Below are 27,882 nucleotides of genomic sequence, written 5' to 3' on the forward strand. Positions count from 1 at the left end.
AAAATAAAGGAAAACTTTCAAATTCATTGTGTGAGACCAGCATTACTCTGATATGAAAACCAGATGAAGACACTACAAAAAAAGGAAACTACAAGCCAACATCTCTAAAGAACATAGATGCAAAAATCCTTAAAATATTAGCAAATCAAATCAAACAATACATTAAAAAAATTATTCACCACAATCAAGTCAGATTTATTCCTGGGCTGCAAGGGTAGTTCAATATTCACAAAGCAATCAACATGATACATCACATCAATAAGGGAAAGGATAAAAACTACATGATCATTTCAATAGATGCAGAAAAAGCATTTGGCAAAGTACAACACCCATTCATGAAAAAAACCCTCAACAAAGTAGTTTAGAGGGAACATAACACAATTAAGACAACATATGAAAAACCCACAGCTAGTATCATCTTCAATGGGGAAAAACTGAGATCTTTTTCTCTATGGTCAAAAACAAGGCAGTGATGTCCACTCTGACCAGTGTTATTTAACACAGTATTAGAAGTCCTGGCCACAGCATTCAGACAATAAAAAGAGATGAAAAGTGCCCCAATTGGCAGGGAAGAAGTAACTTGCACTATTTGCAGATGACATGATACTCTATACAGAAAACCTGAAGACTCCACCAAAAAATTGCTAGAAGTGAAAAATGTATTCAATAAAATTGCATAATACAAAATCAATGTACAGAAATCGGTTGCATTTCTACACACCAATAATGAAACAGCAGAAAGAGAAATTAAGGAATAAATCTCATCTACAATTCCACCTAAAACAACAAGGTACCTAGGAAGAAACCTAACCAAAGAGGTGAAAGACGTGTACTCAGAAAACTTAAAACACTGATAAAATTCCAGATGACACAAAGAAATGGAAAGACATTCCATGGTCATGGATCAAAAGAACAAATATTGGTAAAATGTCTATACTATCCAAAGCAATCTACACATTTAATGCAATCCCTATCAAAGTACTAACAGCATTTTCCACAGAGCTAGAATAAACAATCCTAAAATTTATATGGAACCACAAAAGATCTCAAAGAGCCAAAGCAATCTTGAAAAAGAAAGGCAAAGCTGGAGGCACCACAACTCTGGACTTCAAATTTTATTACAGAGCTATAGCAATGAAAACAGTATGGTACTAGTACAAAAACAGACACATAGATCAATAGAACATAACAGAAAACCCAGAAATAAACCCACAACTGTATGGTGAATTAATCTTTGACAAAGCAGGAAAGACTATCCAATGAGAAAAAGAGAGTCTCTTCAACAAATGGTGTTGGGAAAACTGGACAGCTACACGCAAAAGAATGAAACTGGACCATTTTCTTATAACATACACAAAAATAAAGTCAAAATGGACTAAAGACCTAAATGTGAGACCTAAAACCATAAAACTCCTAGAGGAAGACACAGGCAGTAACTTATCTGACATGGGCTGTAGCAATATTTTTCTAGCTAGGTCTCCTGAGGCAAGGGAAATAAGAGTAATAATAAACTATTGGGACTGCATCAAAATAAAAAGCTCCTGCACAGTGAAGGAAATAATCAACAAAACTAAAGGGCAATCTACAGAATGAGAGAAGATATTTGCAAGTCACATATCTAACAAAGGGTTAGTATCCAAAATATACAAAGAACTCATAAAATTCAACACCAAAAAACAAATAATCCAACTAAAAACTGGCAGAAGACATGAACACACATTTCTCCAAAGACATAGAGATGGCCAATAGACACATGAGAAGATGTTCATCATCACTTACCATCAGGGAAATGCAAATGAAAACTACAATGAGTTTAATTGTATCACCTCACATCTGTCAGAATGGCTAAAGTCAATAAGACAACAGACAACAGTTGCTGGCAAGGATACTGGGGAAAAGAAAACTTCATGCACCATTGGTGGGAATGCAAACCTGTGCAGCCACTCTGAAAAACAGTATGGATCTTCTTCAAAAAGTTAAAAATACAAATATACTTTGATCCAGCAATCACCCTACTGGGTATTTACCCCCAAAATTACAAAAAAACACTAATTCAAAGAGATACATGCACCCTGATGTTTATAGCAGCATTATCTACAATACCCAAGATATGGAAGCAGCCCAAGTGTCCACTGATTGATGAATGGATAAAGAAGATGTGGTATATATGTACACAATGAAATACTATTCAGCCATAAAAAATAATGAAATCTTGACATTTGCAAACAACAGAGTTAGAGAATATAATGCCAAGCAAAATAAGTCAGAGAAAGACAAATACCATATGATTTCACTCACATGTGGCATTTAAGAAACAAAACAGACAAGCAAAGTGTAAAACATAGAGAGAAATCAAGAAGCAGACTCTTAATTGTAGAGAACAAACTGATGGGTACCAGAGGGGAAGGGGCTAGGGGGAAGGGTTAAAAAGGTGAGGGGATTGAGGAGTGCACTTGTGATGATGAGCACTAGGTGATGTACTGAATTGTTGAATCACTATATTGTATATCTGAAACTAATATAATATTTGTATGTTAACTAACTGGAATTAAAATTAAACTTAAAAAACCTAATGTGATGTGTGCGCGCGCACGCGCGCACACACACACACACACACACACACAGGAATATACTAAACCAGAAAAGAAAGAATGAAATCTTGACATTTGAGACAACACAAATGAACCTGGAGTGCATTATGCTACATGAAATAAGCCAGAAGAAAAAGAAAAATACTGTACTTTATCACTTCTATGTAGAATCTTAAAAAAATAGCTGATTTCATAGGAACAGAGGTTAGAATGGTGGTTGAGAGTGACTGGGGGGAAGCAAAACAGGGTGTATAGGTTCAGTTATAAGAATACAATAACATGAATAGAGATGTACAGTTAGAAGAAGAATAAGTTCTGAGAATCTAATGTACAGCATGGTGACTATAGTTAAAAATATGGTATATTTGAGATTTAGGTTCTGGGAAGGTGGAGGCGTAGGAGGACGCTGGACTCACCTCGTCCTGCTGATCACTTAGATTCCACCCACATCGGCCTAAATAACCCAGAAAACTGCCAGAAGACTAGCAGAATGGACTCTCTGGAGCCAAGCATAGAGAAGAGGCCCACGGAAGAGGGTAGGAAGGGAGGAGAGGCAGTGTGTGCTACAGGGACTGGCAGAAGGGAGCTGGGGGCAGTGGAGGGGCAGCCTGCCAGGCAAGGCAGAGCCCCCGAAGTTTGGCTTGCAAAAGCGGAGGGGCTGGACTGCGTGAGTTCTGACAGCCAGAGGGACTTAACATCTGGAATGTTAGAAGTCAACAGCTCTACTCTCGGAGAGCAGGGAGGGTGACAGGATGCTGGGAGGGAGAATTGTTGAGCTCCGGACACAGAGCTCAGCTCTGCAGGGGAACAAAGGCACTGGCAAGCAACATTTCCCTCTCCCATCTCCCAACTGAAATTCCAAAGGAACCAGTTCCCGTCACCAAACTTGCTTGTACCACGCAAACACCCAACGCTGTGCTTCTGTGGATCCATCCCTCCGACGGGCCTGCCTCCCTCCTGGTGCGGCAGGGCCCCTCCCACAGGGGACCACCTAAGGCAAAGTGAGCTAGGCCTACCCCTCCCGCCCCCGTGAGCCTTGCTGATCCACCCCGGCTAATACATCCTTGGCCAGATCCCATCGAAGCAGCACCACAAGCCTGGCAGTGTGCAAGCAGCCCAGACAGGGGCCACACCACTTCACAGTGAGTCCTGCCCCTGGGAGAGGGAAGATAAGGTACACACCAGACTGACTATGGCCCCAGCAGTGGGCTGGGGGCAGACAGTGGGTCTGACTGCGGCCCCACCCACCAACACAAGTTTCTCTGGACAGCACAGGGGAAGTGCCCTGCAGTTTGGAGCTACCTCAGGAACTACCCAAAATGACAAGACGGAAGAATTCTCCTCAAAAGAACTCCAGCTAACGAATTGATCAAAACCAATTTAAGCAATATAATGCAACAAGAATTTAGAATAATAGTCATAAAATTAATCGCTGGGCTTGAAAAAAGCATAGAGGACAGCAGAGAATCTATTGCTACAGGGATCAAGGGGCTAAAAAATAGTCACGAGGAATTAAAAAATACTATAAATGAGGTGCAAAATAAAATGGAGGCAGCCATAGCATGGATTGAAGAGGCAGAGGAGAGAATAGGTGAATTAGAAGATAAAATTATGCAAAAAGAGGAAGCTGAGAAAAAGAGAGATAAAAAAATCCAGGAGTATGAGGGGAGAAGTGGAGAACTAAGTAATGCAATCAAATGGAACAATATCCATATCATAGGTATTCTAGAAGAAGAAGAAGAAGAAGAAGAAGAAGAAGAAGAAGAAGAAGAAGAAGAAGAAGAAGAAGAAAGAGAAAGGGGCTGAAGGTGTACTTGAACAAATCATAGCTTAGAACTTCCCTATCTGGGGAAGGAAACAGGTATTGAAATCCAAGATGCACAGAGAGCTCCCTTCAGACATAACTTGAATCGATCTTGTGTACGACATATCATAGTGAAACTTGCAAAATACAAGGATAAAGAAAGAATTCTGAAAGCAGCTAGGGATAAACAGGCCCTAACTTACAAAGGTAGACATATAAGGGTAGTAGCAGATGTATCTACAGAAACTTGGCAGGCCAGAAAGGAATGACAGGAAATCTTTAATGTGATGAACATAAAAAATATGCAGCCAAGATTCCTTTATCCAGCAAGTCTGTCATTTAGAATAGAAGGAGAGATAAAGGTTTTCACAAACAAACAAAAACTGAAGGAACTCATCACCACTAAACCAGCCCTACAAGAGATCCTAAGGGGGATTCTGTGAGTGAAACGTTGCAAGGACCACAAAGTACCAGAGACATCACTACAAGCATGAAAACTACAGACATCACAATGACTCTAAACCCGTATCTTTCTATACTAACACTGAATGTAAATAGACTAAATGCTCTAACAAAAAGACACAGCACAGGGTATCAGAATGGATAAAAAATCAAGACCCATCTATTTGCTGCCTACAAGAGACCCATTTAGACCTGATGACACCTTCAGATTGAAAGTGAAGGGATGGAGAACTATCATGCTACTGGAAGTCAAAAGAAAGCTGGAGTAGCCGTACTTATATCAGACAAACTCGACTTTAAATTAAGGGCTGTAACAAGAGATAAAGAAGGGAATTATATAATTATTACAGGGTCTATTCATCAGGAAGAACTAACAATTACGAATCTCTATGCACCGAATACGGGAGCCCCCAAATATATAAAACAATTAATCACAAACATAAGCAACCTTGTTGATAACAATGTGGTAACTGAAGGGGACTTTAATACCTCATTTACAACAATGGATAGATCATCTAGACACAGGATCAGTAAAGAAACAGGGCCCTGAATGATACATTGAATCAGATGGACTTGACAGATATATTTAGAACTCTGCATCCCAAAGCAACAGAATATACTTTCTTCTCCAGTGCACATGGAACATTCTCCAATATAGATCACATACTGGGTCACAAAACAGCCCTTAATAAGTATAAAAGAACTGAGATCATACCATGCACACCTTCAGACCACAATGCTATGAAACTTGAAATCAACCACAGGAAAAATCTGGAAAACCTCCAAAAGCATGGAGGTTAAAGAACACCCTACTAAAGAATCAATGGGTCAACCAGGCAATTAGGGAAGAAATTAAAAAATATATGGAAACAAATGAAAATGAAAATAAAACAATCCAAATGCTTTGGGATGCAGTGAAGGCAGTCCTGAGAGGAAAATACGTTGCAATCCAGGCCTATCTCAAGAAACAAGAAAAATCCCAAATACAAAATCTAATAGCACATCTAAAGGAAATAGAAGCAGAACAGCAAAGACACCCCAAACCCGGCAGAAGAAGAGAAATAATAAAGATCATAGCAGAAATAAACAATATAGAATCTAAAAACACTGTAGAGCAGATCAATGAAATCAAGAGTTGGTTTTTTGAAAAAATAAACAAAATTGGTAAACCTCTAGCCACGCTTCCCAAAAAGAAAAGGGAAATGACCCAAATAGATAAAATCATGAATGAAAATGGAATTATTACAACCAATCCCTCAGAAATACAAGCAATTATCAGGGAATACTATGAAAAATTATATGCCGACAAACTGGACAACCTGGAAGAAATGGACAAATTCCTAAGCACCCACACACTTCCAAAATTCAAACAGAAAAAAACAGAAAACTTGAACAGACCCATAACCAGTGCAGAAATGGAATCAGTTATCAAAAATCTCCCAAAAAATAAGAGTCAAGGACCAGATGGCTTCCCTGGGAAATTCTACCAGCCATTTAAAGCAGAGATAATACCTATCCTTCTCTAGCTGTTCCAAAAAACAGAAAGGGAAGAAAAACTTCCAGACTCGTTCTATGAAGCCAGCATTACTTTGATTCTCAAACCAGACAGAGACCCAGCAAAAAAAGAGAACTACAGGCCAATATCTCTGATGAATATGGATGCAAAAATTCTCAACAAAATACTAGCAAATCGAATTCAACAGCATATAAAAAGAATTATTCACCATGATCAAGTGGGATTCATTCCTGGGCTGCAGGGCTGGTTCAACATTTGCAAATCAATCAATGTGATACATCACATTAATAAAAGAAAAGAACCATATGATCCCGTCAATCGATGCAGAAAAAGCATTTGACAAAATTCAGCATCCTTTCTTAATAAAAACCCTTGAGAAAGTCGGGAGAGAAGGAACATACCTAAACATTATCAAAGGCATTTATGAAAAGCCCACAGATAATATCATCTTCAATGAGGAAAAACTGAGAGCTTTCCCCCTGAGATCAGGAACACAACAGGGATGTCCACTGTCACTGCTGTTGTTTAACATAGTGTTGGAAGTTCTGTGGGGCACCTGGGTGGCTCAGTTGGTTGAGCATCTGACTTCGGCTCAGGTCATGATCCTGCAGTCTGTGAGTTCAAGCCCTGCGTCAGGCTCTGTGCTGACAGCTCAGAGCCTGGAGCCTGCTTCAGATTCTGTGTCTCCCTCTCTCTCTGCCCCTCCCCCACTCATGCTCTGTCTCTCTCTCTGTCAAAAATAAACAAACATCAAAAAAATTAAAAACAAAAAACAGCGTTGGAAGTTCTAGCATCAGCAATCAGACAACAAAAGGAAATTAAAGCCATCAAAATTGGCAAAGATGAAGTCAAGCTTTCACTTTTTGCATATAACATGGTATTATATATGGAAAACCCAATAGACTCCACCAAAAGTCTCCTAGAACTGATACATGAAGTTAGCAAAGTCACAGGATACAAAATCAACATACAGAAATCAGTTGCATTCTTATACACTAATAGTGAAGCAAGAGAAAGACAAATAAAGAAACTGATCCCATTCACAATTGCACCAAGAAGCATAAAATACCTAGGAATAAACCTAACCAAAGATGTAAAAGATCTGTATGCTGAAAACTATAGAAAGCTGATGAAGGAAATTGAAGAAGATACAAAGGAATGGAAAAACATTCCATGCTCATGGATTGGAAGAATAAATATTGCTAAAATGTCAATACTACCCAAAGCAATCTACACATTCAATGCAATCCCAATAAAAATCGCACCAGCATTCTTCTCGAAGCTAGAACAAGCAATCCTAAAATTTATATGGAACACAAAAGACCCCGAATAGCCAAAGTAATTTTGAAGAAGACCAAAGCAGGAGGCATCACAATCTCAGACTTTAGCCTCTACTACAAAGCTGTAATCATCAAGACAGCATGGTATTGGCACAAAAACAGACACATAGACCAATGGAATAGAATAGAGACTCCAGAATTGGACCCACAAAAGTATGGCCAACTAATCTTTGACAAAGCAGGAAAGAATATCCAATGGAAAATAGTCTCTTTAACAAATGGTGCTGGGAGAACTGGACAGCAACATGCAGAAGAATGAAACTAGACCACTTTCTCACACCACTCACAAAAAATAAACTCAAAATGGATGAAGGACCTGAATGTGAGGCAGGAAACCAACAAAACCCTAGAGGAGAAAGCATGAAAAGACCTCTCTGACCTCAGCTGCAGCAATTTCTTACTTGACACATCTCTAAAGGCAAGGTAATAAAAGCAAAAACAACTATTGGGACCTCATGAAGATAAAAAGCTTCTGCACTGAAAAGGAAACAATCAATGAAACTAAAAGGCAACTGACGGAATGGGAAAAGATATTTGCAAATGACATATCAGACAAAGGGCTAGTATCCAAAATCTATAAAGAACTCACCAAACTCCACACCCAAAAAACAAATAATCCAGTGAAGAAATGGGCAGAAGACATGAATAGACACTTTTCTAAAGAAGATATCCAGATGGCCAACAGGCACATGAGAAGATGCTCAATATCATTCCTCATCAGGGAAATACAAATCAAAACCACACTGAGATATCACCTCATGCCAGTCAGAGTGGCTAAAATAAACAAATCAGGAGACTATAGATGCTGGCGAGGATGTGGAGAAACGGGAACCCTCTTGCACTGTTGGTAGGAATGCAAACTGGTGCAGCCACTCTGGAAAACAGTGTGGAGGTTCCTCAAAAAATTAAAAATAGATTTACCCTATGACCCAGAAATAGCACTGCTAGGAATTTACCCAAAGGATACAGGAGTGCTGATGCTTAGGGCACTTGTACCCCAATGTTTACAGCAGCACTTTCAACAATAGCCAAATTATGGAAAGAGCCTAAATGTCCATCAACTGATGAATGGATAAAGAAGTTGTGGTTTATATACACAATGGAATACTGCTTGGCAATGAGAAAGAATGAAATATGGCCTTTTGTAGCAATGTGGATGGAACTGGAGAGTGTTATGTTAAGTGAAATAAGTCATACAGAGAAAGACAGATACCATATGTTTTCACTCTTATGTGGATCCTGAGAAACTTAACAGAAGACCATGGGGGAGGGGAGAGGAAAAAAAAGTTACAGAGAGGGAAGGAGGCAAACCATAAGAGACTTAAAAACTGAGAATAAACTGAGGGTTGATGGGGGTGGGAGGGAGGAGAAGTGGGTGATGGGCATTGAGGAGGGCACCTGTTGGGATGAGCACTGGGTGTTGTATGGAAACCAATCTGACAATAAACTTCATATTTAAAAAAATGAAAAAGAAACAAACAAATATGGTATATTTGAAAGTTGCTGAGAGTAGATCTTAAGCATTTTCACCAGAAAGAAATTAAAGAGTTAACTATGGAAGGTGATGGATATGCTGATTATATTCATCTTGGTAATCATTTCACAATGTATTCTACATATCAAATCATTACATTATATACTTTAAGTATATACAATCATATTTTTAATCTAAGGAAGAAGAGATTCACATAAGTGAATATTCACTGTTTTGGCCAGTAGGACGTTCAGACTCAAATTTACAATACAGTTCCAATAAAAAGTATTGGACTTTGTGGCTATATTTTGGGAAGATGGTTTTTCAATCTTAGCTGAGTTCTTAATGCAGCTCAGGAATTATTTTATAAGTCTCTAGTTACTTCCCCACTTACTCTTCACAAATCTACTCAAGCGCCCTCTTTCTGGATGCACCCAGTCCTCTTAGTCTTGGGATTGTCTCATATTTATAAAGAAAACAGAATCTATCCTATTTGATCTCTTTCAACGTCTTTCTCCTTTTGAAACAAATCCCTACACTTGTGCTATGCATAATACATTTATTCTTGTTCTTCCTTGCTTTTTAGAGAAATGTGAATTTGGGTGCAACATTCAAGTTTTATAGTGATTGGTTCTCACCCAGTACTAAATATTTTTTAATTTCCAAAGTGATTTTTTTCTTTTCTCTGTGCTTTTAAGTTACCAAAGTTTATCTTACTGCCTTTAAATTGTTAATTTAAAACCGATTGCACTGTAGATAGAGAATGTAGCCTTCGGGGTGAATGTCCAGGTGTAGTATTTTCAAACCTTGTTTCATACATTCTCCCTAAATGATTTCATCTGTTAACAGCTGCTTCATCTAATACCACCATGTGGATGACAACAAATAATTATCTCTAGTCCTATTCTCTTCTGAGTTTCAGGTCTATAGTTTTCTATACACTTATGAGACTAATTTCCTATATGTCCAACAGGCTCTGCAGTCCTAACAATCTCAAAACCAAAGCATTATCTCTACCCCTCTGAATATCTTCCTCCTTCTCCCTTTTTACTATTTTTAGACTGGTAATCCCAGGGACACCTGGGTGGCCTAGTTGGTTAAGCATCTGGCTTTGGCTTAGGTCATGATCTCACTGTTTGTGGGTTCAAGCCCTGTGTTGGGCTCTGTGCTGACAGCCCAGAGCCTGGAGCCTGCTTCGGATTCTCTGTCTCCCTCTTTCTCTGCCCCTCCTCCACTTGTGCTCTGTCCCTCTCTCAAAAATAAATAAACATTAAAAAAAATTTTTTTTAGAATGGTGATCCCACTTTCTACCCAACTTTTCAAGCAAGAAACATTAAAATTGTCTCTTACTGCTCTCTTACACAAACTAAATGAACAGAACTGAGTGGTTCAAGTGCTGTGAATTGTATATCCCAATTATTTCTGGAAGCCATCCTCTCTTCTCTATTTTAACAGGCTCTCATTATTTATAGCCTGGTCTTGCCTTACTTATCCTCCTAAATAGCCTCCAATTAGTCTTCTCACCTCTCCCTTCTTTCTTTTTTACCTTTGTGCTCCTGCTACCATGCACCTGTTAAAACACAAGTCTGATGATTTCATTCCCCTTGCTTAAAAATCTTTGATCATTGCCTATAGTATAAAGTCTAAATTTAGCACTACATATAAAACCCCTTATCTGAGAAGTCATGTACTATACAGGTAGAAACTTTTGAGTCTTGATACAATATTAAACATACTATTGTAAATTCTTAGATCTGCAATTCTATCAAAAGCCTAATGTTGAGAGGGATTTGGATTAAAGTGTTGCCTCATATAACTGCCTATACATTATATTCTTATGTTTAAAAAAGTATGATCTTTAGATTAGACCCCTTTCCCCAAAAAAAACCTTGACCAATTATGAGAATACAGGTTACATCTTTGGCTCAATGAAAACATTTAATGCAGCTGAGCAGGAGGAATGGGTACAGTCTGACAAGGTTAGAGCTCAGGACTTTGTATTAGTAGTGCAAAAATCAAGACAATGAGACAATGCTTTGAATGATGATTGCAAATCATTAAATCTCTAAGGCAACAGAAAAAGAAAAGAAACATCTTTGGAAGACCAAGTAATAAGTAAAAACATGGCCCATGCATCCATCCTTTAACCTAGCTTTAGGAAAAAGAAGAAAATGATCCCAAACCATACTGATTATAAGGCAGTGACACAGTCCTTCTTAGCATGCAAACTATCTGTAACTGTTACAATAGAACAACCCATGTTCAAAGGCACCTGGTGGCTCGGTAAGCTAAGTGTCCAGCTTCAGCTCCATTATGAGCTCATGGTTCGTGAATTCAAGCCTCACATCGAACTCTGTGTTGATGGCTCAGAGTCTGGAGCCTGCTTCAGATTCTGTGTGTGCATCTCTCTCTCTCTGCCTCTCCCTGCTACCACTCTGTGTGTGTCTCTCTCAAAATGAACATTAAAAAAATTTTTAAAAAAGAACAACCCATGTTCATAATAAATCATCTTTAAGGCTAGTAAAAGATAAATTAGGTCTGTATCCTCAGTATGAGAAGACAAGTAAATAGAATTCATTCCAGGCAGGTTTTCATGAAAAATTATTAAAAGCAAACAGGCTCATAAAATATATAAAGTTATATTAATGTGTTAGTTACTATTTTAATTATTCGTTAATAATTACTTCAATTACTCAAAACAATTTCTTTCTTTCCAGAATGGTGATGTCAATATATTACTGTATTTTATCTCCTACTATATCCCTATTAATAAAACTAGGTACAATGTAGATTTTTAGATTTTTGAACTACCAATATGCAATGTATTTTTAAATTAGACAATAAGTAGTAATAGGCATTGACTGAAGAAATCAACCAACCCTGAAAGACAGCTGCAGGGTAAGAAGTAGATTTTATGGTTTACAAAGAGAGGGAGAAAGCATCAGTAGAATGCTATTTCTAGAAATTCTGCCTGCTACTCTGACACTGAGGGGATTTTATTGCTCTGATTTATTTATTCTGAAGCCAAATTCATTTTCTCAGCTTTATTGCTGCATCTATGACTCTGAATTAGGGGTGTATGTGTATGTATAGGTGTATATATATTTTTTTGGCTTATATTTCTGAATTAGAGTGAACTTCAGAAGTTATCTCCATGTGGTATATATCTTTGACTCATAAAATGATTTTTAAATTTTTTTTAATGTTTATTCATTTTTTGAGAGACAGAGATAGAGTGGGGGAAGGGCAGAGAGAGAGGGAGACACAGAATCCGAAGCAAGTTCCAGGCTCTGAACTGACAGCACAGAGCCTGACATGGGGCTTGAACTCACAGAACATGAGATCGTGACCTGAGCGGAAGTCGGACACTTAAACGACTGAGCCACCCAGGCACCCCAACTCATAAAATGATTTTTAAAAAACTAAAATGTTTCATCTAAGAACCTTGTGTTCTATGTGAACTTTCAGGAAAAAAAAAAGACACTCCAGATCAAGCATTCAGCCAAAGTCAAAATTTCAAAGAATAAACAAGTAAATTTGATATATGTACTACAGACTTAATTGTATTTATTCTAGAATATGAGATCCAAATGATATATGCATATAACAAAAATTGGAAGCATTTTGTATTAAAAATTCAGTGGAGCTTATCCTGAAATTTGATTTTAAACCCCAAGTATGTGTTATTATAGTTATTGTTCAGAATAAATAAATCAGCTGTGATCTAATAAGGACTATAATGTGGTTAATACCTTTCTAGTTCCTTGGGATCACTGTTGCATACTTTCTGACATAGGAGAAAAAAAATTAATACAAACTATTTACAAAGATATAAACTTTAAAGAGAATCTTTCTTAAGCCTATTATGTAAAAACATGCTTTACAAGCAAGTTTAATTTTTTTCAACTTTTATTTCAAATTTGTTATCTTCCAACCAACATTTTACCTCTGGTCCTGGAGGGCCACATGGTCCTTGGGGTCCTGGGTCACCCATTTGGCCCTAAAATGGGGGTGAGAGTCAGCGTATAAGCATTAACCTAATAAATACAAGTTAAAATGGAGACAGACATATGGTAAGCAAACAAATCAATTTATTATGCCACACAAAAGTATAATGGCTTTTTAGCAAACAGCACTCAATATATTATGTCAAACAAGGTTGTAACTACCATTCAGAAAGACTTAATTTGTAACCATCATCTCTGTGGAAAACTTACTTTTAAAACGTGTATGGATGTAATATATATTTACTCCTAAGTGCTGGAGATACAAACAAATTACTGAGTTAAGCGCTCAAGTCAAGAAGAAAAGTGTGTGTGTGCGTGGGTGTGTGTGTGTTATCCAGAGATAATAAAGTTTGACTCAACAAGGTAGAGGACTCTAGATGAGGAGTTACTTTTATAAATAACCAGAGTCCTGGGACTATCCCTGAAAATTCCTCTTTCCGTTGATACTACAAGGGGCCCGATTTAGCAATCAAGAATTATGTGGATTTAAGTCCTTGTTGCTTAATCTCTATTAGCCTCAGTTTCCTCACTAATAAAATAGGAAAATAATGCTAACAGTATTAACATTGTTACAGAGTCATTGTGAGGATTAGAGACAATACATGCAAGGTTCCTAGCACAGTGCCTGGCACATAGAAAGTACTCACTAAATGTTAACCAATTCTATAACCATTAATTATTCCCTTCATGTCCTCTATCCTTTCCTGGATGATACCTATAATTCCTAGATTGTTTGATCATTATATTAAAATGCTGAGGATTTCTTTTCAATATCTCTGAAGCCATCTTCTGACTTCATTTTCTGACTTCATTTTCTGACTTTCATTTGGATTAACGAAGTGAAATCAGGGCCAGAGAGAAGATTCAGAGGAGAGACAAGTGGTCATAAAGCCTGAAACTAGAAAGGGCTGGCAATATTCTCAAGAGATTGAAGTATAGAACAGGGGGGGACCAGTAGTCTAATACCCTTGTTTTCATAAGAGAAACTGTTGAATTCATTATTTCTGTCACATTAAATTTCTATTCAAGTTTCAGATTTGACTTAATAGGCCTCAGATTACATAGAAATACAAGATATAGTATGCATTTATTCACATCTCAAGAAGTAAAGCACCGTTTTCCATAAGCACTAAATTCATTCTCATACATTGCTTAGATATCTGAGTTTCAGGACATAAAACAGTACACAATGAAACTACTGCAATCAAATTTAGAGAAAATTAATAGTATTACATAAAACTTCATTTAAGTTCTCCTAAGTAAACAAAATCATCATCCGTCATAATCAATATCTAGAGGAGGCTTACATTATTAAAATGGCAAGTACCTCTCTTAAAGAGATAAAGATAGAGCTCTCACTGGAGACCTCTGGTGGCAAAAAGCAAACCAGAAGCTAAATTTACAAGCTGTGAAGGAAAAATACCTACTAGGTCTTTGTTTTCAGAAACACTAATCGACAACCAGATACTTAAAAACACACATTTTGGAATAATTTCGTTCATTCTTCAGAATGAATCTTCACTTTGAAAAACTTCAGCTGGAAGTTTCCTCAAATGTCAAGTCTCTTTTATAAAAACTGAGCTTTCAAGTACGTTTTAGACAAGGGAGTAATGATTACATACACCTCTATAATTGACAGCAACTTCTAGTTAAATGTATGGAAAGAACATAATAATTGTCTTTGTTTTTTTTTAATTTAACATTTATTTATTTTTGACAGAGAGAGACAGAGCATGAATGGGGGAGGAACAGAGAGAGAGGGAGACACAGAATCCAAAGCGGCTCCAAGCTGTGAGCTGTCAGCACAGAGCCTGAAGTGAGCCTCAAACCCACGAACTCTGAGATCAAGACCTGAACTGAAGTCGGACACTAAACCGACTGAGCCACCTAGGTACCCCAATAATGTCTTTGTTCTAAGGAAAGAATATTTCTTAACTTCTGATTGGTAGTTTTCTCTAGTTTTTAAATGCTTGTAGAGCAAAAGCTTCCTTATTGCAAAATGTAAAAAGCCTTCCAAATCAGGACATTCCTTCTTTTAGCTTGTAAATACTCTTTCACGTTACAACTTAGATTCATTTGGGGAAAAAAAAAGTCACTAATGTCATCATCTTAGATAATAGAAAACCCAAAGTAGGAGATATAAAATAAGAAAGACATCCTTATGACTATGGCATTCTTTTCATGCTAGTAAACAAATGATTTAGATAGGCACTAACTTGTATAGTTTCTTTTTAATAGATTGAGTGCAAGCAATTTTTCATCCAACAACTGTCTCCTTCCATAACTGGGAAAAGTTTCCAGGTCAAACCTCTACAAGTTTTGTCCACTCATAAGATATAAACAAGTAATAAATAAAGTTAGAAACTAAAGATTCTCACAAATATTAATTCTTAAGTTTTTATCCTATCTTCGGTCTGATATATCATTTTTTTCAAAGAGTTGATAAAACAAAAAAATGGTCAAGTATCTCCTACCAAAGTCCCTGCCGACATTAAAAAATGTGGTTTTTTTTTTTTTTTTACCAGAATAATTAGAAAGGTACAAAATGAACAAGCAAAAAGCCTCATTCTTATCATCTTATGCTCCCTGAATCACTGCCCTAAAACACACATTAGAGTTGGTTCTGGTGATTTATTCCAGGAAAAAAAAATTAAGGGTTTTAAGACCATGTGTTTGTTAAAGATGAGACAGGTTCTCTGCCTTTTCTGTAACTGAGACTAGAGAAATACTGGCAAACACTATCCCTGAGAGAGGCAACTAAAGAGTCACAGATTTGCAAGGAACCTTAAATATGATATAGTCTCTCAGTTTAAACAAGAAATTGGATATCACAGTGGTTAAATGCCCTGGGTGATAGCAAGTCAGGGCTGGGACTAAAATCTAAGTCTCTGTTTCTCAGACCAGTATATCCCTCCCTGCCCAGCAATAAACATGTTATCAATACAAACTGTGTCAAAAAGTAAGGGGAGGGGGAGACATTAAAAAGGTTTACTTTGTATAAGTATGTGAAGCATAACAGAATATTGGTATCATTTATTACTTAGTATTGTCCTTAGAAAATGTCTTGTACCAGCTCCTTTTATTATTATCAGAAGTCAGAAAACCCTCACACAATGAACAATGAAAATACAAGAAGTTAGGGTCTTACTTTTGCCAACCATTGCAGATACGGTAAATTCCTGTTACGTGGTTTAGAATCATCCTTGAGTAAAGGCTTTTTGCCAGCTTCATGACCTACTCTCATGTCCCTTATTTATGCACTTTGTAACTTCTAATATTCAACTGCTGAGCACAAGTCTGGGTACATGACTGACCAGGTATACCCTGAGTCTGAGGCAAAAACTAAGAAGAGCAAAGCTTACCATTAGACAAACAGATGTCATTAGACAAACAGATGCTGAAAACGGTTCTGTGGAATAAATAATTCCTGAGAGATGTACATGAAATGCTTGCACTGTTAGAAGCCAGACAGAATGGGGTATATAAAGTACTGTAACTTAAAGCTGCTTGCATCTGACAAAAAAACAAACAAGCCTGACATAGGAGGGTAGAGTTAGAGGGAACACGAAGATTTGCTCAGGAAAACAATAATCTTTTTTAAAATGTACATTTTAATGTTTTTTAATAAATTATAATTTTCCGTCTAACTTTTTCTATCTACAATCACCTTCACCTTCATAGAGTTGTAAACAATACTAAAATCCTAAAACAATCTTAAAATGTTAAATTCTCAGACAGTATGGCACAGTGGCTAAGTGCATGAGCTCTGACATAGGTGATTACCTGGGTTTTCCCAGGTGGCCACCAACTAACTACGAAAAGTTGGGCAAGTTGTTCAACTTTATGTCTCAGTTCCCCTAATCTGTAAAATAAGAATAATAATAGTACCAACTTTATATGATTTATGTAAAGATTAAATTAGAGGCATAGACTTTCGAATAGTGACTGGAACTTTGTAAACATTCAGTAAATCTTAAATATAATAATTTTTATGATTTTTAATATATAGAGACATACTTTTAACTCATGTTTTAACCATTATTTAAATGATTTTAATTACTCAGTAATTTTAGTTGTATATTTTGTTGGGTTTTGTGTTAACTACAGTATAAGTATCCTTTCTTTTCAACTAATTGATGCCCAAAGTTTAAAAAAAAAGACAAAGAACTAGAATATTTTTGCTCACAGAGTGTGACATGCTATCTTTTCTTCACAATACTTTTTTTTTTAATGAAATACATTGGAATGAAAGATATTTGGAAAAATTAAAATAGTATTTAAGGTGTTTTATATTTTCTGTTTTAAACACCCCATGTTTACTTGAAATACTATCCATGATAGATCAACCAAGATCTTTAGGGCTCTCAGAAATTTGGCTTGGCCTGGGATGGGGGTCGGGGGCAGGAGGATGAGGTCCAATACTCTGTGGAATGTGAGCTGAAAACTTCAAGGATTAGCTGTACCCTAAAAACTGAAGAGAAAACAATGCCAGCCTGGTAGGCTTATATCTTACTTCTTATATTCCACTAATACCAACAATTGTCAAGACTCCTGCCATGCTGTGCACTTTGTGAATCATAAAGAACAAAGCAAAAGTTCAAACCTACTGAAGGTCCTGGCTTTCCTCTCATCCCTGGTGGTCCTGGAACACCAACAGCACCCTAAAAGAAGAGAATATTAGAGGAAAGATAGAAACTCTTACACCAAAAAAGGCAGATGTGCCTCTATTTACGAATTACTTAAAAAATTCATGGAATTAATCCAAGAAAACTGAGAAACAAGACATGTAAAACCATATTGATACCATATCCTAATAAACTACATGGTTAAAATAATGATTATTCCTTTCTTTTCAAAGAATTTATAGTTTTTCACGGACTTTTTTTTGTATTTCTATAAACTTAATGGTAAAAAAAGTTACCTTGTCTCCAGGATACCCTGGTTCTCCTGGCTCTCCTGCAATGCCTTGCTCACCCTAGAGGGCACAATTTTATACAAAGACATTTAAGCAACACAAACATGGCAATATTATACGAAAGTACAAATGTTTATGGAAGAACAGCTTCTTTATTTTTCCTACTTCTGAGAAAAATTGTATAACTGACAGTACAGATTGGATCCCATATATAAAAACAAAATATTTTATAAGTTGTGTTGACTGAAAAGAAAAAAAATAAATGTGATAAGAAATTAACTCTATGATAATGTAAATATTTAAATCACCTTATCACCTTTGATTCCAGGTAGGCCCTTATTCCCGGAAAGACCCTGAAAAAAAGAGGACATGTTTTGTGACATTGTAGAGAAATTAAAGGGAGATATCCATTATGTAGATACAGACATACCACAGGGCCAGGAATTCCAGAAGGTCCAAATGGTCCAATAGGGCCAACACTGCCCTGAAATGCAGTAAGACAGAAAGGCATCATTAAGCATACACTAGGATTAGAAAGAGAATAATGTAAACTTGATTAATTAACCCAGAACAGTTCGTCTCACTAAGTTCCTACATGTGCCTTGTTCTTCCACAATTTCTTTTTCTCTCTACATGTATAAATCATACCAATCTTTGAAACCTCAGTGAGGTCATCCTACTCCCGGAAGCCTATTCATACTGGTCAAGTCCACAAGGATCCTCCCTTTCCTTTAGCCCCTAAAATGCTTAACTGTCCATCACATTCATCTTGAAATATTTCTCCAACTAGTTAAAATCGTGAAGATAAGGGAAATATTTTAGTGCCATGTTCTCAGGATGCATTTGATAAATGCTTCATTTGATCATCTTATATTTTTATTTCACCCATTTATTCAGGAAATACTTTTTGGGCAGTTACTATGTTCCAGGCATTCTAATGATTTTATTTCATGATCTGAAATTTGCAGAATGATAAAATACCACAATCTCAGCGATAAGCTGAGTACTGAACGAGGCTACTCTTCTGGGCTTCTCTCATTCATTCATCATTTAACATTCGTTGGGCATAACATGTACACAGACACTGTAGAAGTGTTGAGGAAACGGATGAAAGAGACATGGTCAGCAATGCCAAGGTTCTCAGTTTAGTGCTCCAATGCAAGATCTCTCAAAAACATAACTACCACTATCATCTCCTGTAGGTAAGAGCCTTAGAAAAACTCCTCAAATACTTCATCTTAGAAGACAAAGGACAGTAGCCACAATAAGGGTATTTGAAAGTAAAATTTCAAAAAAATGGCTTGGGGATCACTTACAAGTTTTGTGTCAATGACACCTTCATTTTCCTTCTTTCTCTTACTACCTCCCTGTGCCTGGCTTCAAAGAACAAGTTGGTTTAAACCTCCCTTTTATGGTTCCCAAATGCTAAGAAACTCTTAAAGGTATATGTATCACAGTGCCAAAAAATGTTGCTCCTTTTAGTTATAATTCAAATTTCTCAGGAAAGCATCCCAGACCCTCGCTACCAGGTTTCCACCAACTCTCCTAGTTTTCTCTATTTCCATTTGTCCTTAGGACTCCTCCTTTACGTCTCCCTCCTCCAAATCCTACATTCTAACCACAATGGACTGTTTTCCATTGTCTGAACATGCTCTCTGCTCTCTCTTTTCACATGCTCCAAGCCTTTGAAGATACAGTGACCAATACTGAAATGGCCTTCTACTGCACTTCACTAGTGAACTAGCAATATACTGCACTATATACTTCCCCCCGCCCTGTCTTTCTAGTCTGAGCATTCTATGGAAGCAGAAGCACGTTTTATTGATTTTTTTATTTTCCAGTTCCAACATATAACTGACACACAACAAATGTGAAATAAAGTGTGGGATGAATACTGAAGGACCTGTCAGAATAGCCGGAATAAAAAAGAAATAACAAGTGCTGGAGGGGATGTAGAGAAAAAGGAACGCTTGTGCACAGTGGCAGAAATGCAAATGGGTACAGCCACCGTGGGAAAGAGTATGGAGGTTCCTCAAAAAATTGAAAGTAGAATTACCCTATGATCCAGAATTCTACTACTGGTATTTATCCAAAGAAAAGGAAAACACTAATTCAAAAAGATATATGCACCCTATGATTATTGCAGCATTACTTACAAGAGCCAAAATACGGAAGCAACCCGAGTGTCCATCCATAGATGGACATAGATGTCCACATATTATATATATTAAATGTGTAATATATATATTATATATTATACATATAAAAATACATATTATACGTATAATATATATAATATATATATATGTAATGGAATATTACTCAGCCACTAAAAAGACTGAGATCTTGCTACTTGTAACACTCATGGATGCACCTTTTACCCTAGGGTAAAATCCTAAGTAAAATAAAGAAAGTCAAATGCCATATGATTTCACTCATACATGGGATTTAAAAAACAAAACAAATGAACACAGAAAAAAAAGAGACAAACAAAAAACAGACTCATAAATACAGATAATAAACTGGTGGTTGCTAGAGGGGAGGTGGGTGGGGGGATGGCTGAAATAGATAAAAGGGATTAAGAGTACATTTATGATGAGCACTGAATAATGTATAGAATTGTTGAATCACTATATTGTACACTTGAAACTAATATAACACTCTATGTCAATTATACTTGAGTAAAAAAAAAACGAAAACAGTGATTCTAGAGCTCTATCTCCCGACATCAAAAAGCATTTCTAATAGTCTACATTTATAGAATACAAATTTCAGAATGGAAAATATGACATCTTTACTTCTAAGTGACTCCGAAAGTCTGTGAAATAGAACTAAGATAAATTATTTCCAACATGTTTAATCCTGAAATATATGAGACTGTGAGAAGTAAGGAGTAATACTTTCCAACTTAATAAACAGATATGCAATATGAATACATCCCTGACAAATTCTGTCAGTAGGAACAATTTTTCTTATAATTACAGTGGCTAGTTTATGCAAAGTTCATAGCTTTAAAAATTATGAGAGTTTCAAAAAATACAATAAACATTTCTGTTTGGAAATTATGCAGCAATAATCTATGCAGGTATGGAAAAATATAAGCAAATAAACAAATACTTCTTTTTCATCCTGCTGTTTTTTTCTATAGGCAATAATATTATTAACTTTGTTTCAGTAAATATATCACTGTGTGGAGTCTAGTATCTTCAGATGCATGTACTTTGTATGCATAATCTACTATTTTACTTTTTAGTGACTCTAAAAGAGAAATCACAAAATAGTAAGTGTTGAAAAATATCAAAGTACATACATGTTATAAAAGATTTAGCAAAATAGAGAATTAAAAAGTACAATGGTATGGATGTAGAAACCTCCAAGAGACATCTAACATTTTGTGGTATGTTACAAGTTGTGTGGAAAACCCTAGTCCTGAAAAACGATGGCTTTCTGAAAGCAACCCATGACAGGCTAAGAGCAGTTTTCAGTTCCACAAGGAAAATCTGAAGGCCTTCAGCACTCTCTCCCTACCATACTCCTTTTCCATGAGAAGACAGAGCAGACAGGAGAAATATTTCCACGTATGGCAGCTTAGCTGTCTGGGATATAGCACCAAAGGGAGAAGAGCCTCCCACAGAGCCAGAAATAATAATGAACTTTCGAGTCAAAGTGAGTCAAACAAAGAGAGCTTAAGGATAGGCTCTTCAAATAAAACCAGCAGCCTCTAGCCAATTAGAGCTCATATGAGTGAGCACAGTGTAGGGAAGACTGTGCAACCACACCCACCCACACTCGCAGGTTAAGAAACCAAATGACAATGACAACCAGTTGCATGGAAAAAATCACTTAGAGAAAGCTATATTATCTCTTGTCGGAAACTATACTTCCTGTATGAAAACAAGCAGATGTAGGCTTGCAGATAAACTGGGTGAGCAAACTGTTTATTCTGAAATATAAAGGTTCTGTATCATCTTTCCCAATTATCTCCAAAACCTCAGCTCCTTCCATTCCGCTCCTATCCCCCCATACTTCTTAGGCTGCAATCCCCCAACTCCGCTTTGCATTTCCCAAACATTGCATTTTTTCCACTTCTTTTGTGCATTTAAGGATTCTTCTGCCTAAAGAGCCCTTTTCCTGTTTCTACTCCATTCCACTCATGCACAAATTTCAAGATACGATTAAAACACATCTCTTTTGCGAAGACTCCTCTCCCAAGATAACATAAATTGCTCCTTTCTCACTGGTTTTTAGTCCATGATGGCAGTGATCACATTATATGACATTGCTTATTTTTCCTTCTATTCCGCTATATTATAATGTTGCTAAAAATGGAAATCTTGTTTGTAGTTTTAGGCCTAGCAAAAGTCTAGTTCAGCATTTGATACATAGTAGATGCTCACATTATGTGGATTAAAAAATTTAATAAATATAAAATGGAGGTAGAAATACCTGCTTTATCTACTTTACATCTCATTGAAGAACAAATGAGATATGTGTGTGAAAAGTATAAAGTACTATCCATATCAATGTAGAGATGAGGATTACAAAGATGACTGTTAGTATCATCAGCCATTTTCTCTTCTCTAGGATCTCTTCCCATCTACCAAAGGGTAAAGTGAGAAAGAGAAAGGACAAAACAAAAACAAAAACAGAAACACACAGTTATTTTTACTAAGCACTATTATGTGTTAGAACTGTGCTGTCCTGGAACTGAAAAATGAGTAAGAGTTCAGTGTTAGATGCAAAAGGAGAGGAAAGTGTTTCCAGTAGACAAACAAGTGCAAAGGCCATATCACAGGAAGGCTGCATGGCATCTGAGAATAAACAATTTTGCTAGTGTACAAAGTATGTTCTCAGGGTGCAGATGAGAACCAAGATAGTCTGGACATGCTAAGAATTTTGGTCTTAAACTTCAGCAAAATAGCAGAAGCATGTGAGCTAACCAACTGATAGGTAAAATGAAGAATGCAGAAAGAGTATCTTTGGAATCCAACTCCCTTCCCCAGCTTCCTTTCTCTCCCCATTGGGAAGGCCACTGACTACCACCTAGGGGTTTGATCCTATTCTAAGTTCTGAGGAATAAAAATTAGTCCTTTGGATTTCACCTTCACATAGAGCTTCTCATGAAGCCTAAAGAAAACTCTTAAGATAAATGGCATTCATTTTAAGGTGATATAAGTCTTAAGGAGGCGGTGTAGCACATGGGTAGGATTTTGGACTCTGGATTTGGATCACCTGGCTTCAAATCTAGGCCTAACACTCAGAACCTGAGTAGTCTTGGCTAGTTCTGAGAATTAAATGACCTAACATTAAGACTATCACATGGCAAATACTAAATAAAAGTGAGATATTATTGCTGATTTTATTATTATTATACTAATAGTATCATGTAAAAGAAAAGTTTAAATGTTATAGACTTAACTCAGGTTCTCTGACTCTTAATTCTCTACTGTTGCCAGCCCCAAATGGCTAGTTAAAACTTATTATGCTGATTTTTTCTATAGTTCCAATAACTGAATTCCTGATTTATTCCTTTGGTCAAGTTGTCACCTTCTGCCTTTGGGTTGGGCAGGGGCAGGGTGTGTGTGTGAATTTAAATGTAGAGTCAGAAGACCTGTGTTCAAGTTCAAGCTAAAAATAATTGTGGCTGTAATTTATGGCATAAAACTCTGGAGTCTTAATTACCTACTTCACATGTTAAAGCAAGCTCTAAGTTGATTTTTAGGGAAAATCTTACCTCTGCTCATGGTTATTTCCTATTTTTATATGGATATATTTCCTATTTTCATATGGATACATAGTTTACTTTTAAGATTCTATTTTCATTAGGCTACTTACAGTTCATAAAAGTGTGTCAAACATGCCTTTAGCTCAGCTGGCTGTTAAGCTACATGGTTCTAAATTTATATAAAATATCTGCAATTTATATCGCTGTCATGAACCATAAGCTTGACTGACAGAAATATATTTATGAAGACACAGCAGAAATAGCAGTCTAATAGCAGTCTGTTTGCTTCAGTGAATAAACTTTATCAGGTAACTATCTGAAGTATATTGCTTTGGCCTTCATAGAATTGCTTTTACTAAACTGTACTTTGCCTACATCAGAAACTCCAGTGAAATTCAGAGTTAAATTCACTGAATTAAACTGATTACATGGACAAATAATATAGTCACTTATATTATTAGTATAATAAATAAATTGGGCATTAATATGTTTAGCAGCATTAATAAAGTACAACTACTACCTTTTGTTCGGGATGTTTCCTAACCATTTATTCAATTTTATTCCAGAAATAAAGTCTATAGTTACCATGTACTGTGATGTGGTGTGGTATGGTATTTAGACCCATCTGTATCTATCCAGACCAGATGGTATGAAAGACTATTTCAAAGGAGAGAAGTGGCTGTTCTATGTCATGCGTTTGAAGAAACTGAGTCTTAAGTTACCTATTAATGTACATGTGTACACATAAATCTGTGGAAATTTGTTATTGTAGGTAATCATAATGTTTAATTTTTTTATTCATACTACTGGTCTAATTTGCACATCGGGTGGGAAAACACATTTGCACAAGTCTCATATCCAGCAATGACAACAAAGCATCTCATTTTTCTAAAGATTTTAAAATGCATCTAACAAATGTAAACACAATATTTTATAAGAATGATAATAGTTGATACTCACTCTAAGCCCAGGAAATCCTGGAGGGCCAATGCTACCTACAAGTCCCTATGTAAAAGAAATGTGCAAAGTTGGTTAAATATGATTCCAGACTATGAAGAGTGTTTTCTAAAGACAAAAACTTTTAGGAAAAAAAAATTTTTTACCCTCTTCTACAGTTAACTTCTGATTCTTCCCTACTCTTCCGTATCCTCCTAAGAAGTGCAAATCTCTGGTGGACGTTTATGTTCTTCAAAAATGCCCTTGGCTCCATGCTTTTGGATGCCAGGACTATGACCTAGCCTAGGATATAGATTGTTTGATGTCTTTTATGTCGCTAATAAAGGAAGTAAAACCCATAAATAGTCAGCATTATAGACATAACCAGCCTATATATTGTATAAAAGGATAGGTGGTCAGCATATAGAGTTAGAAGAACATTTTCAGATAGTTTAAAACACTCTCCACTCTTGAAGTACAATATTTAGATTCTCTACACTTCAGTTTTCTCATTTACAAAATAGGAATAATAACATTTGCTCTGTTTTAAATCACAATGAAAACTGTCATAATGCATAAAAGATTTTGAAAAATTTCTCACAGGGGCGCCTGTGTGGCTCAGTCGGTTAAGCAGCCGACTTCGGCTCAGGTCATGATCTCACGGTCCATGAGTTCGAGCCCCGCGTCGGGCTCTGTGCTGCCAGCTCAGAGCCTGGAACCTGTTTCAGATTCTGTGTCTCCCTCTCTCTGACCCTCCCCTGTTCATGCTCTGTCTCTCCCTGTCTCAAAAATAAATAAAATGTTAAAAAAAAATTAAAAAAAAAAGAAAAATTTCTCACAAATATAAGAAATTACCAATACCATTAATTATGCATATAACAAATGAGATTTTAAATCAATATTAATTTTTCCAGTTGATTTGTGATGGTCTTTTGGACTTGTCATTATAGTCCTTATGGTAATTCCTAACCCACTCCATGTCAGTGTTACATCATTTACATGATACAAAGTACAACAACAGCACCTGCCTTTGCAAGTTTTTTTGAAATTAAGGCACAGTATAAAATATAAAAAATTATGAACAAATAAACAAAAGATCAAGTTTATTCTTCTATGTTAAAGATATTAAAGCCTGAAAATGCTCTTCAAGAAGCATTATATTTAAATAAAGAGTAGATTTCAAAAAGACACATTTCATATATGTTAGAAGTCCAACCCTAACAAACTTCATGTATACTGAATGGACTGACAAAAAAAATTAAATAAGATGGCTTCACAGTAGTTATGCAAGTACATAAATGGTATGAGAAAATGAGAAATGGTAAGAGAAAAGTAAATAATGCTTACTTTATTTTCTAATTTATTTATTTATTTATTTATTTATTTATTTATTTATTTATTTATTTATTTTATTTAGAGACAGAGACAGTATGAGTGGGAGAGGGGCAGAGAGAGAGAGAGAGAGAGAAAGAGAGAGAATCCCAAGCAGGCTCTGTGCTATCAGAGCAGAACCTGACATGGGGCTTGAACTCACAAAACCATGAGATCATGACCTAAGCTGAAATAGAGAGTCGGATGCTTAAATAACTGAGCCACCTAGGTGCCCCAATAATGCTTACTTTATTACTCTTGAAATGAAAAGTTCCCCAGAATCAAGGGCAAGAAAAAGATGGTAAACATTCTACTTAAAATATCATTCATTCAGGTTTTTAGCAATTTCTTTGGAGATCAGTTCTACTCTTATCTGCCAAACCCTCACAACAACTAAAACTTTGACTAAATTAACTGAATAAGCTAATAAAGTCATAATTTAGAAAAGCAAATTAAAAAGAAATATTTTCTAACACTTTAAGTATAAATACCTAAATATAGGAACTATTCTCAATTTAGGCTAAACGGGCTTAGTGGTTGACTCTTATTCACCTTAAAATCTTATTAAAAGAGTATGTTCATGGAATAGATTGGGAGGTATTTGCTAGATGCTCTTTGAGAGCAAAAATTTTAGATTTTTCTACCTAGCATCAAAAAAACGACAGTCCATCACCATTCTTTGACAATGTAATTAATTATAGAATGGTAACTCCCTAACCTGAAAATAATAGCTGAAAAATCCCAAAGGAGAAGATTTCTCTATAAATAGATACCTAAAAGTCAGGTAGATCAATGACAGGTTTGAGTCAAAAAGCAATCACTGAGAGCACAATTTTTACATGAGGCTTGTTGGTACATTCATGTACATGAAAGACTTCTCCTCACCCCCAAAATATGTCTTATGCTCATATATTTCTAATATTTTACTTAAGCATTTACATTTAACATGGCCACAATAATTAATTTTGATGATTATATCCCAAGACAGAATTTACTCAGAACATTTTTGTTTTATTTCCCACAATGAAAAATTACAAACTGTAATGTGCACAGAGGTATCAAAGCTTTCTGGCCAATGCTGCTTATGTGAATGTCATAGTGAGGATGGCAAATGTAGGTGCTAGGGCATCTGAGTGATGTCAGATTGCAAGGCTGGACCATCACAGTGTACTCACAGGACTGCCATCAGGGCCAGCAGGGCCTCTGTCTCCAAAGTCACCTGGAAAACCCTGGACCAGGGAAAAAAGAAGAAATGCCATTAAAGCCAACATAGATAAAGAATTCATTTTTGTTCTGTTTACTGCTAAGGAATTTGCTAATAGGAAATATTTATTTCCTAACTTTTAAATTGTAGTGCAAAAAAACTTACATTTGTTTTGCATAATACTTCATTGATTTTGTTAAGTATACTATTTCTATGATTTGCAAAAATTATTTTAGATGTCACATAATATATACAGAAAACTAAATTTGAGAAAATATACATTTGTTCATTATTATATAAAGAATCACTGAATGAGAGGGAACATAAAGATTTCTTCCTGACCAATCCATTAGTTCTCTCCACTATTTCATGCTGGTCCTACACGCACATCATAAAGAATAAAGTGACTAATGTTATTTAAGTATGTACATAGCACATTTACCATGTGCTAAGGGCTTTAAACAGTTTAGTATACACACACTACTTCATTTTATCTGCATAACAGATCAAATTAATGAACATTAATATCCTCATTTT

General features: G+C 36.2%; 1 protein-coding gene across 18 annotated transcripts in view; it reads right to left on the reverse strand.

The window, feature by feature from the left end:
• COL24A1 (collagen type XXIV alpha 1 chain) overlaps window positions 1-27,882 on the reverse strand; it is a 398,176-nt gene that overhangs the window by 265,163 nt on the left and 105,131 nt on the right. For 17 of the 18 annotated variants that reach the window (XR_008295013.1, XM_027058695.2, XM_053214347.1 and 14 more), the window contains 7 exons: window positions 27,317-27,370; window positions 24,795-24,839; window positions 18,540-18,593; window positions 18,418-18,462; window positions 18,116-18,169; window positions 17,802-17,855; window positions 13,134-13,187 (listed from right to left, as the gene is read on the reverse strand). Coding sequence is in view for 17 of the 18 variants with exons in the window: in XM_027058695.2 (XP_026914496.1) it covers window positions 13,134-13,187; window positions 17,802-17,855; window positions 18,116-18,169; window positions 18,418-18,462; window positions 18,540-18,593; window positions 24,795-24,839; window positions 27,317-27,370 (360 nt within the window). In the remaining variant the exon portion in view is untranslated. The remainder of the gene's footprint in view (window positions 1-13,133; window positions 13,188-17,801; window positions 17,856-18,115; window positions 18,170-18,417; window positions 18,463-18,539; window positions 18,594-24,794; window positions 24,840-27,316; window positions 27,371-27,882) is intronic. The other variant, XM_053214348.1, reaches the window with a different exon arrangement.

This window comes from Acinonyx jubatus, chromosome C1 (assembly GCF_027475565.1).
Source record: "Acinonyx jubatus isolate Ajub_Pintada_27869175 chromosome C1, VMU_Ajub_asm_v1.0, whole genome shotgun sequence".
Taxonomy (NCBI): domain Eukaryota; kingdom Metazoa; phylum Chordata; class Mammalia; order Carnivora; family Felidae; genus Acinonyx; species Acinonyx jubatus.